We start from the raw sequence: 11,803 nt of genomic DNA, 5'->3' as shown, positions 1-11,803 counted from the left end.
GAAGTATTTAATAACGCTACTACAAAGTAGAGGAGACAGAGAAACGCTCAAGGCTTCACCAAGTAGTGTCCCACTGTGCTCGAGTTCAGATTTCCCCAGGTACTAGCCTACATTGATGAATTGATTCAACTAGACAACACTGATTTGACTACCAAGACAGTACATTGCATAACCTGGTTCCCAGTGATCAGCCCCCAAAGTCCTCACACTGGTGCTGTCGTATTGCCCCTGTGGTGTACTAAGCCGAGGCCTGTTTTTCCTTATAATCTTAAGGACGTAAAGAGCTGACAGGGATTGTTAGTGACTTCTCAGGGGCTTTGATGAGGTAGAATTTAAACTGGCCCTTACTAAAGGTCACACTGGTCATACAGAGCAGCTTGGTCCAGACTTTCTCACAAAGTGAGTAAATATTTGCCCTGGAATACAGTGTATTCCCTTGGGGGGGGAGAATGCAAAGTACTTTCCAAAGCCTCTTTAACACCCAGTTCTGATCGGGCGGCTTGTACTGTTGTTGGCTTAGGGTGCCCATATCCTCCTGTGGGAAATAATGAAGGTTCAACTCAGCTGCTCCGGGGATCGGCTCCAGGGGTCAGCCGGGCCTGTGCGAGGTCTTGAGCTGCTGAAGAATGCCAGTGTGAACCCACGACAGGGAAACCATGACTTAAAACCGCAAATTAACACAGCCATAGGGCCTGGACGCCGCTAGGATCGTGCCCATTTTAAGCCTACTAGGCCCCCCCCCCCTCCCTTTTTTTTAAAACCCAACAAAGGATACTCAGGCCAGGGGTGTTGATATCTGAGAGGATATACTGTTACATATGGTCTCTGCCCAAGCCTGGGGCTCACACTATACAAGGAAGACATTGCCTTAACAAATGTTTAAGAGTTACAAGCACGAGTTATGCTAATCTTTCAATAAGACGGTACAAATCACAAACTTGAACAATGTTTAGTATTAAAACTGGCACCAGAGTGCCGAGTCTGAGAAAGCAAACCTCGACCTCTGGTCCCATGTTCAAATGTAATCAAATTAAACAGCTTGGACATTTGGAGCTAAGTTAACGCTAACCTTATGTCCTTTTGTTTGTCTTGAATATGCTATACACACACATTTCAACTATGAAATAAAATACAAAACTTTTACATAGGTATAAAAAGGTTTTGATACATGTTTCTAGTTACTTAAATTGCATCCAGATTTTATGGCTTTCATACAAAACATCTGACCAGTATATTCAGGCTACTAAATGACAGAAATATCTACAGATTCAAAATCATTCTCCTTTTTATTTTTTTTATAAGGCCTCAAAAACAGGGCCTTATTAGATGCCATTTGTGTCATTTAGAAAAGACGAGGCATGTTTTTGAACATGGTTCGGCAGTAAATATAGACACCTGGGTGTTGATAGTCATATTTGTATATGATTTGAAAAAAGATCAGGGTGGAAATACAGTCACCTAACTTCCTTTGTGTTGTTGATTTCAATTCAGAAACTGGAAGAAAAAAAGATTTCAATTCCATTTTGACCAATGAAATCTCTTGTACACTGGCGACATAAATAAACCCAGGAACAAAAGAACACGATCACATGAAAGTCAACACTAAGCACACCCAGAGGCAGACCCATCTGCTTGTATGTATTGGCACGAGATTTCCTGACCATTTCTGAAACCCCCCCCCCCCTTTCTGACTCGGACCTACGACACTACCAATAAAAGGTGTCGACACACTGTACTAACACCACAAAACCTAGCCAATACAGTTGCCACAAGGTCTCCCTTTTGCCTCTACACTAGCCTGTAAACATTACAACCGGTTATTCACAACCGTGTCTGGGAAAGCATCCTTAAAGCACTACTTTAATCAGCTTTGAGTTGATTATCCGGAGCAAAGCATCGACAGAGGGCCTCGTCAGGTCAGGGAGCGCCGCACCGTTTCAACCAATCACCGTGATCCCCCTCCCAAGGAAAAGAAACCCTATACAACCGTCTCACTGGGATAGAATCTATTACGCGGCGGGCTCGACGGGCATCGTTTCTTTAACTCTCGCTGAGAAGTCCTTGTCACGTTAGAAGACCCATAGGAGCCCCCCCCCGCCCGATCGTGAGTGCAAGTCCCTTTTTTAGATGTGACAGATACCGTGGGTATCGCACTCTGTGGCATGCCAGCGAGCCAGGGACGAGGAAGCAGCAGGTGTCTCGCAGAGTCGAGCTGCTATATTCGGGAATTGCAACCAACTCCCAAGTCAAAGTCTGTCTATGCATAGAAATCTTCAAGAAACACAGCTTTCTGTGGCAGTCTGGTTACAGGGAGGGGGAAAAAAGGTTTCTTTTTCTTATATCTGAATACTGTGTATGTGAGCAGTACGATGCGATTTTGACAGTTGAGTTGGGAAGCTCTAGATTCTAATGAAAAACACACATCCTTTCCCAAGACGACAAACCACGTTCAATAAAAATCTACATGTTTGAAGAGCTAACTATTTAGGCACAAGGAAATAGACTAAAAACTACTTAGTAATTATATATATATATGATCCTTGTATTGTCACAAGATGGCTGTGGTATCATGCAGAACACTATGGTCCGTTCCGATTGCCTGACTAGAAGATAAAATAGATAAAATCAGGTCTCATATGTAGCTGTGGACCTGACCAATGGAATGCAGGGCCACTATGGTCCTCTAGAGATACATATCTGCTGAGGTAGAGGGGAGTAGCGCCGAGAGTGCATGGTATTATTCCACTTCACCCCTGACCCCCGACCCCCCCCCCCCCCCCCCACTCATAAAACTCTAAGCAAGCCCTAACCAGTCTCCAACAAATATTGATTGTGATTTCTGCAATAAGTGCATCCTATATACATGTATGTTGTCTGCAACTAGAAGATCTACTGTATTACAGGTGTAATAGAGATGTCCTTCCCAACGACATGTGCCCATGTGAGGAGTGTAAACAATAGAAACATCCTCTTCCTATTGAGTGACGGAGCTATAGGATATCCTGTGTCTGTGGCCCTCCTGTGGGTGGAGAGGATGTCCCCAGGGTTCTTCAGCTCTTGAAGCGGGTCTGTTCACAGATGTGGTTAAATTTCCTTCGAGAGAAAAAAATAAGAAGGAATGATAAAAAACCATTTTTAAATAGAGACAAATCTCAAATGTCTGGAGAAAAAAAACAGGCACAACACATGCCATATCGTATATCATCTGGGAGGAAATTGGGAGTGCTGTCATGCAGGGGTGGTTGAATTTCACTTGGGATTTAAAAAAAAGAAAATAAATTTAAACGCAGAGACGGCGGCGCCCTCTAGTGGCAACGTCAGCGACACGCAACACGAAACATGAACGTGTTACTGGAGACTGACAAGCCGTGGTGCAGTAACTCACATGGCGTGGTGCGCCTTCACCTGAGTACGGCAGTTACGTCCCCAATAGCAGTCAGGACGAGACGTTACAGCAACTGAGAAGGAACACATCAACATCAGTTCCGATTTTGATACGAACAGTTCTAGATCATACACAGTCTTTGGGTAATCCTCCAATACCGATTGGTGTGTGTGTGGTGGTATGTGTTGGTGTGTTCCTTTGTGTGTGACAGTGTGTGTGTGTGTGTGTGTGTGTGTGTACCTGGGAGCTCAGCAGCGGGGATGTTCTGTCTGTATTTGTAAGCCAGCTCTTTGAAAGCCCTCAGGCCGCAGCAGAAACACAGCACAGCGCTGGCGTTGATGCGGTAATCTGGGACGGGGGCGGGAGGGAAGACGAGCAGAGATGAAGGAGAGGTTCTCAAGGGGGAGGTGGTCTACTGTGGAGGTACTACGGGCTCCACGGCGGCCTCAGAGCTGGAGGCTGGAGGCTGGAGATGTGGCAGACTCACCCGAGAGGTAATAGCTTCCTTGCTGCAGGCCGTCCAGGCCTTGCTGAAGCAGATTCCTCCAGGTCATCCCTCTGGCAGCCAGGTAGTTCTGTGGCAGGTAGGAACAACGGTGAGAAACACACCGGCTTCTCAGAACCCTGAGGTAAAACTGCCAGATTATCATAGGTCCTAGGTTCCAGGATCACAAATGACAAACCGTCATTGCGATTTCAAAAGGGGCGTACTAATGAAGCAAGGCTCTTTCTTCGAGTGCTCAGCTCACAGACATTTAGATTTAGTCATTTAGCAGACGGTCTTATCCAGAGCGACTTACAGTAAGTGCAGGGACATTCCCCCCGAGGCAAGTAGGGTGAAGTGCCTTGCCCAAGGACACAACGTCATTTGGCACGGCCGGGAATCAAACCAACAAGCTTCTGATTAATAGCCCGACTCCCTAACCGCTCAGCCACCTGACCCCCACACAGACAGCTCGAGGGGTTTACCTGGAGTATCTCAGACTCGTGGTTATTGCTGTTGAGCACGCCATCCAGACACTTGTCTGTGAGGTTGAGCTCTGTGGAAACGCCACGGGATCAACGACGATACAACCCCACACGATGACAACACACCGAAACATGGTCAGAGGAAGAGATGCAACACAAACGGTTAGACGCTCGTCTACATATGGTTATCCTATGATGCTTTTGGGGAAATAGGGTTGCTACGGAAACACGGTGACGACCCCACGTACCGCTGAAGCGGGCCAAGCATCCTTGACAGCCGATCCTCTGGCAGCCCCAGTACATGTGGCAGAAAGGTCGCTGGCACGCCATGCCTGCCAGACACCCAACACACAGGGGAAACCCCAAACCCGTCAGCACATTCATCGGACACGGCATTGGTACCACAGATTGACTGGCAGGCCGGCGGGCCACTCACATTGCTGCGCAGAGAGCTGCTGGCCAATGAGCTCTGCGCGGCGGTCTGGCATGGGCTGCAGGCAGCAGGTGCAGATGACATGACGGCCCTGGAGCGGGCACGAGTACCCTTGAGGAGGAGCTACAGAGACAGAGAGAGAGAGACAGAGAGAGAGACACAGAGAGAGAGAGAGAGAGAGAGAGAGAGAGAGAGAGAGAGAGAGAGAGAGAGAGAGAGAGAGAGAGAGAGAGAGAGAGACAGAGATCTAGTACACAGTTTGAAAGTTCCATGACGTCCAGATAAGTCCTAACATTAGTTCATGTGCATTCGCCAACGCCACAGAATGTGCGTGCAGCGGAAATGATGAAAGGACAGTACAAATACGGTCTGATGGTCCAGGAAACAGGTGGAGGGTGTCGATACCTGTGGGCATCTCAGAGGAGGTGGAGGGACCTTCTCCAGCAGGCTTCCCAGCTCCCTCCACAGGACCTGGGGGGGCTGGCTGTGCTGGGGGGGGTGGTGGGGCCAGGGGGGTGGGGGGGAACAGGGCTGCAGAGGGGAACAGGGGAGATGCTATTCCAGTGGCCCACAGCCCCTGATTGACCTCCTTCTTGTAGCCTGGACACTGTCTGCACATCGCAAACGGCTGACCGCTGACAAAAGGACAAACGGGAACGTTGGATGAAACGGCGACGGCAAAAACGGGAGGATAAACACAGTCGCACACGCACGCACACGGAGCTGACCTGATATCAGAAGTGTCGCTGTCGTTGTCGGACAGCTCGAACAGATAATCGGAGCTGCCCTCTTCGTCGGAGAAGGAGCGCTCGATCTTCGGCTGCAGCATGTCCTGGGTGATCTTGTTCCGGCTGTCCATGCTCTTCAGGTCCTCCTCGCAGCGGCACTTCTCTGTGAACACCCACACCACATCTCTGGCATCAACCTCTCATCTTCCCCCCCACCCCGTGTGAAGCGTTCTAGATGGGGGCCGTCTCGGCGTCAGACCTGGGTGCTGGGTGAGGTAGGCCTCCACCAGGTTGTTGAGGATGTGGTTCTTGCGGATCCTCTCCACGGGGCAGCGGCAGGTGGGGCAGAGGGACGAGCGCTCCATCCACCCCGAGTAGCAGGCTGCGCAGAAGGTGTGCATGCAGGGCTGCAGGCTGGCGGGACACGAGCACACACACACACACACACACGAGGGGTTGGAGCTAGCGCCTGGGAGCTAGCGCCTGAGAGCTAACGGCGCTATTGTCGCTAACGCCAAAAAAAGAGCTCAAACTGAAATATAACAGGCGTCGACGATATAGGATGCCAAACGATACACGAGACATACGCCATCCAGCTGTAGGGGACAGATTAAACCTAGCCCTGTCGATGAAAAGCGACGTCCGGAATATTCCGGAGGGTAGTAGCTACCTGACACAGTCGTGCAGCAAGTCCTGGCAGATGATACAGGTGAGAGACTCCTCCATCTTGTCTGTCTTGGTCCCCTCCTTGGGTTCTTTTCCCAGGAGGTCCCTCAGGGAGCCCTTGGCAGGAGGCAGAGCCTCAGTACTGGAGGTGTGAGGCGAAGCCAAGTCGGAAACCGCATCTAGAAAAAGAACATTGCCTTGTCACGTCCTACTTCCAAGACCACGGGGGGACATTTGACAACCGATAGCCTCAGTCGATGAAAGGGGCTTTACGCTACATTTCATTCATTCAGCAGACGCTTTTATCCAGAAGAGGCATTTAAAAATGTACCACAGAATGTCAAGGATCGGAAGTACAGCATTTCGGTGGTCAGAGGCGAGGAACGGTCTGAATTTACAAGCCACATGGAAAAGTAACCACATCTCAGATACCAGGCATGGGAAATACTCCAGTGTAACAATAACAGCATTGCTTGGCCGCAGTGGATACAGACAAGATGGAGAACATCTTTAATTCATTAAAGACCGTGTGACTAGCGCTAGGTTTAAGCGTATGGCTAGCTCCCAACCATATGCTCCGTGTCTACGTCTCGAGCTTCAATAAGAGACCCCCCCAAAGTAAACATCCGTAATGCATTTTCACCTTTTGTTTGGATCCAGAAGTTCTTGATGTACAGTTCATAAACTCAAAGACACTTAGCCAAACCCATACATTAAAGTCGAACCATAAACGATTACACGTTTGAAGATGCGGTTTTTTAGTTTATAGCCCAGCTAAGTGCAGCCAAACACACTAACCAGCATCGATCTTCCTCCTCTTGCACTCTGGCTCTTCCATGCCCCCCTGCTGGGGCGGGGTGGGGCCTGAGACGTCTTTACAGCCTGGGGGACGACAGCTGGGGCTCTCCCCCTGGGCTTCACCATGAGGGCCAGCGGGGAGGTGGAAGGTGGAGGTGGAGGGCTGGGGCTCCTCCGCTCGATGAGGCCCCGGGGCTCTGAGGAGGAGAGGCTCCACTGACAGGCCTGTAGCTGGGGGGAGAGGAGCAGGAGATCCCTGGACTGTCTGCTCCAGGGCTGGGGCTCCTCCACTGGCAACAACTACAGGGGAAGACGGAGAGGTGACTCAGCTAAATGTTTCACGAACGAGGAGTGAACACGGAAGTGGGTGAATGTCAGGTTTACTTATCAGAGTGAAACTTACGACTGGTGTCGGGTGAAACTGCCAGCTCTGGTTTTAAGGACTGGTAAACGTAAGCAATATCTGCAGGGGAAAGCGATTTGATTATTTTAGATGGGATATGATTAAACTTTCAAAAGGTAAACAAACACTCGTTTTACACAAGTTGGTGTAGCTATATTATCATATTTGGCAAGTAATAAAAGAGTCATTTGGAAAATACAAAAAAATTATAATACATTCTCCAAGTATGACATGTGTGTTTATAGTACACAACGCTTACGGCGTAGTAACAACAAGAACAGTATGACCTTTATCTCCACTCACTTTGCTCAGGCTCAGTCTTCCTGTAGACAAAGTAGATGACATCACCACTCTGCAGCATGTGGCTCTGCTTCTTCACCAGCTTGGACATGTTGATCACCGTACCATTGGTGCTGCAGGGGCGGGAACAGCACAAACAAAGCACTTGTTTACCCGCCTGTGGTGGACGTCTCGGAACAGCCATGGAGACCACGGGCATGGGAGACACGGCAATAACATCGCTATGATTGCGTGCTGCAATCATAGCGATGTTATTGCCGATGGTTAAATCATGATTAGCACCTCCATTCATGTCTCATTATTTCTTTAACACATTAAATGTAGATTTTCTGAGGATGGAAACGGTGTCATGGCTGTTTCGCAACCTGAACGTACAGCCAACACGTTAACGATCAGCTGGGAGAGGCGTGACAGGATCCCATTGTTGTCACACCTGCAGAGCAACTCCGCTGGATTACAAGCGGTAGTCGCAAGCCGATAGTACTTCCTCCAATCACTGTGTCCAATGAGCTGTGATATTGGTGTGCAGATAAAACACAGCTAGCGCAAGGCTGCTTTTCACCTTGCCGACTCGGTGCACGGCAAAACACAAGCCTTTTTAATTACCCGTTACTGCCATTTCCCTCATTATCTGCCAGCTGGTTGGTTTACACTGTCAATTAGGTTAGACTGTGTGTCAACCGGTATGTTAAATCCACTGTGAAATCCACAGCCAATTAACAAATTAAAAAAACATGCCCTCAAACAATCTGAATGGTTCTGTTTGACACCGAAGCAATAGTGAATCATAGTATACATTCAGGAGGCATGAATGCATGTCTGTTCTCAGATTGTCGTGTGGCTATGGTAGACGCTGACATCTGGACCTTAGGTCGTGGTTATTGCTCCACTAGGTTGATAAGAGTAAAGTCACAGCCTACCTCATGTCTTCCAGCCACGCCAACCCTGACTTCTCATCTTGCACAATCTTGCAATGATCCCCTGAAACCAGTTTGTTTGCAGGAAACGAAAGATCACACCCTACAAACAGAGAGTAGCCATTAGGAAGAGAAATCATAGTTTAAAAAAATATGGGTGTGAAGCATTAGTTTGTAACATTACAGATAATTACACTTGATAAGTTTCATAGACAAGGCCTAACTATATCGGTGTGGGAATTTGAATATTGCATTAGATATCTAATTATATGCTAATAGAATGGCCCTCTCCTTTCTTTACTATGCTTTTAAGGGCTGCATAGCAGACAGGCCTAATTAAGGCCATTCTCTGCATTGGAAAGCAGACTTCACATACTCAATATAATAGAGCCGCCAACACAAACAACCTTGGGAGATACAACCACTCCTTGGGAAAAATCCATACAAAAAAAACTACTTAATATTCTACACACATGTTCTCAATAGACGCCTTTGTTATCATCGAAGGGGGTGTCTAAGTTTGTCAAACTAAAGAAGGCATTGTGCCCCGTCAATTGAACTGCCTGAGAGACTTGCAGTGTCTGGCTTCTGACTATATGGTCTTTTGTAAATTTAACATTAACACATTTGAAAATATCTAGAAAAATAAACTTGTTATTACCATTTTATTTTTTAACAAATATTTTGAACACAGTGGATGTTAACCCACCAAAATTGTTCATACCATTACGATCAAAACAACAAAGATAGGGCAAGTGATAAAGTATATTTTTACCTTTTCTTCGTCCAACAGTGCATTCTCTGTTGACAAGCAACACTTCAGATTCACAGCTTGAGTCTACCCTTATCAACTTCCCCCATGGTCGACCCCTTCCTTGATTCTCCATAATCCAAACCTAGAAATTGAGTTATCACAAAAAACAAATAAGTAAAGCACGACATTAACTGTATGCATTTAAGGAGAATACAGTTAGTTTAAATTAGCGTAGCAAGGTAGGATAATCAGTTAGCCATAGAAGCTAACTAGGCTAGCTAACTAACTGGCTAACAATGAAGTAAGCACTCAATGTGTCTGGGAGAAATGTCAACGTCAAATAAGCTCACACTAGTTGAAGTAGCTATTTAATCTTATTTGTCGTAACAAACAACAAACACTTGTATGAAATATAAACACCAGCTATTCGTTGCAACAAATAACAGATGAACCCGCATGTCGTAGTGAAGGGAAAAACAACTTCGTTCAAAATAAACAAGGCTAGCAAAAAGCTAGCTAGCTAGTGTGTTTTAAAGCTAACCCCAGTTGCAAGCAAGCAATCAAAAACGTTTGGAAAAAAAGTGCTAAAACGCCATAGATGAGAAGGACAAGGCACCACAAACATGTTAATACATAGTGTTTCTATACCTTCGAGAATGCAATAATTGTGTCCGATGTTATTGCTTACGGACGTTTCGTCCCTTCATTTTCCATCCACTCAACACACTCATGCACTTCCTGGCAACCAAAGGTATTTACAGACATCAGCTGATGGAGGAGGGGCGAGAGAATAAAGGCTTTCCCTACTTGTAGAAAGAGAGGAATAGATCGCAGTTGATTGCTTTAGTTTAGCACTCTGATTAACATTAACACATATACTAACGTAGTATACGTTGAAAACGATACAATAGCAGTTGCATTATATAGTGACTCAAATGACTTTAAGAAGTCGTTGGATTCTTTTGATATAAACTACCACAAAAACATACAGTAACAAAAACGTTGAGTATATTTGATAACTGTACATTGCACATGCTATTTCAGCCCATGTGCAAAAAATGACGTTTGGTGTGTGTGCTGTGTATTCCAACACAACACATTCCTGGCCTGTGGCTGAGATGTGTGTGTGTGAGACTTCATGGCTATCTGATGTTGGACCATGGGTTTCATCGCCTTGGATGGGTGACAAACACCGGGTCAGAGAAACAAGGATGGGGGGGTGGGCAGACTGGTTCTAGACTCCATAATAAGTGTTGTTTCAAACTCTGCACACAAACAATGCTTCATCTAAATAAGTAACGTTCACTCCAACAAAAAAAATCTGTAATTTTACAAACATGAAATATTAGGCTATAGGACCCCCATTTCTTCCACATCAATCTGCATGATTCAGACGGTAAATACATGACATAGCTCTGGGAGCCACTGGACTTGTAACCCGACCCACTTTGAGAAATTATTTTATAAACTTCAATTACGAATGGACTAATCTTCCCCGTTTAAGAAACACCAAAGCATTTCTGTGTGATAGAAACAGCAAGAGTCCTTAATGCAGGGCTAATCTCTGCTATTCCCCTTCCCTCCTGCCAGTGCATTATTAATGTGCAAAGAAGAGGCTGATGAGTTCAGGGGCCTCTCATCACTAATGCATTCATTTCTCATTGTTAGCTGTCTGTCTGGAGAGGAGCGTGGTGCGCAAGCATGATGCAGGCACATGCAGACTCACACACAAACATTGAATATATACATTTATGCCAAATCACACATTACGCTAAAATAATGTAATTTTGTTGTAATGCAACAACAATTGGTGGCGTGATAATACATATTTATATGGGAATACAATGTTGAATCAAATTAGTGAAAGCAATTTTAAACCAATTGTAAAAAAAACTCAGATGTTGTCAATCAATAGCCTATTTTAATTGGATAAAAAAAAATACTTGTGGCAATGTGATGCATAAAACAACATTTAAAATGAAAAGTAATGAAATGCAAGGACAAAAAAATACATGCTAATGTTTCCAAATGGGACTGAAAGGAGAGCAAGGGAAACCTCTCTTCTCTGCCCTCTGAAATTATCTCCCTGGCTTGGTCTAATTGCTGGAGGATGTCCTCTTAACTAACTGTGAAAAGCTGTGTCTAATTAGTGCAACATTAATCAGAAATTAGCATGTTATTGCAAGGTTAACTTATCAGTATGTGCACTGCGGCAGCAGGAGGTGTCATTACCCGTAGTGCACAGGGCAGACATTGCCACAAGGGGTAGTGCTTGTTCTTCGCATGAATCATTCTTCTCATCAGGCAATCAGGGCTGGAGTAGACATGAGGACTGGGGTGTTGATGTGTGCTCTATACCACCCAGTGGTTGTCAGATGGGTTGGATGACAATGCCCAGGATCAATAGAAATCCTTTCCTATTGACACTGGCGTTCGGAGAAGGATTACAG

General features: G+C 46.1%; 1 protein-coding gene across 1 annotated transcript; it reads right to left on the bottom strand.

The window, feature by feature from the left end:
• Positions 1-2,098: 2,098 nt before the first annotated feature.
• Positions 2,099-10,094, bottom strand: chfr (checkpoint with forkhead and ring finger domains, E3 ubiquitin protein ligase). The gene is made up of 17 exons (XM_067228330.1): positions 10,002-10,094; positions 9,375-9,495; positions 8,603-8,702; positions 7,686-7,795; positions 7,383-7,442; positions 6,980-7,279; positions 6,186-6,360; positions 5,775-5,929; positions 5,516-5,678; positions 5,193-5,422; positions 4,791-4,910; positions 4,603-4,686; positions 4,355-4,425; positions 3,873-3,960; positions 3,626-3,733; positions 3,386-3,458; positions 2,099-3,093 (listed from the first exon to the last, which is right to left on the bottom strand). The coding sequence occupies exons 2-17, from the start codon at positions 9,484-9,486 to the stop codon at positions 3,051-3,053; spliced, it is 1,992 nt and encodes a 663-aa protein (XP_067084431.1). The 5' UTR covers positions 9,487-9,495; positions 10,002-10,094; the 3' UTR covers positions 2,099-3,050.
• Between the last annotated feature and the right edge of the window lie 1,709 nt (positions 10,095-11,803).

This window comes from Osmerus mordax, chromosome 24 (genome assembly GCF_038355195.1).
Source record: "Osmerus mordax isolate fOsmMor3 chromosome 24, fOsmMor3.pri, whole genome shotgun sequence".
Classification (NCBI taxonomy): domain Eukaryota; kingdom Metazoa; phylum Chordata; class Actinopteri; order Osmeriformes; family Osmeridae; genus Osmerus; species Osmerus mordax.
This window is presented reverse-complemented; position numbering and strand designations above follow the sequence as displayed.

Bases quoted from the DNA above. Each gene is read 5' to 3' on its own strand.
- chfr (XM_067228330.1), bottom strand. From the start codon at position 9,486: ATGGAGAATCAAGGAAGGGGTCGACCATGGGGGAAGTTGATAAGGGTA. The intron at 7,796-8,602 runs GTAGGCTGTGAC...CCGCCCCTGCAG, and splicing joins GCGTGGCTGGAAGACATGAG to CACCAATGGTACGGTGATCA. The intron at 6,361-6,979 runs GTTAGTGTGTTT...TTCTTTTTCTAG, and splicing joins GAGGAGGAAGATCGATGCTG to ATGCGGTTTCCGACTTGGCT.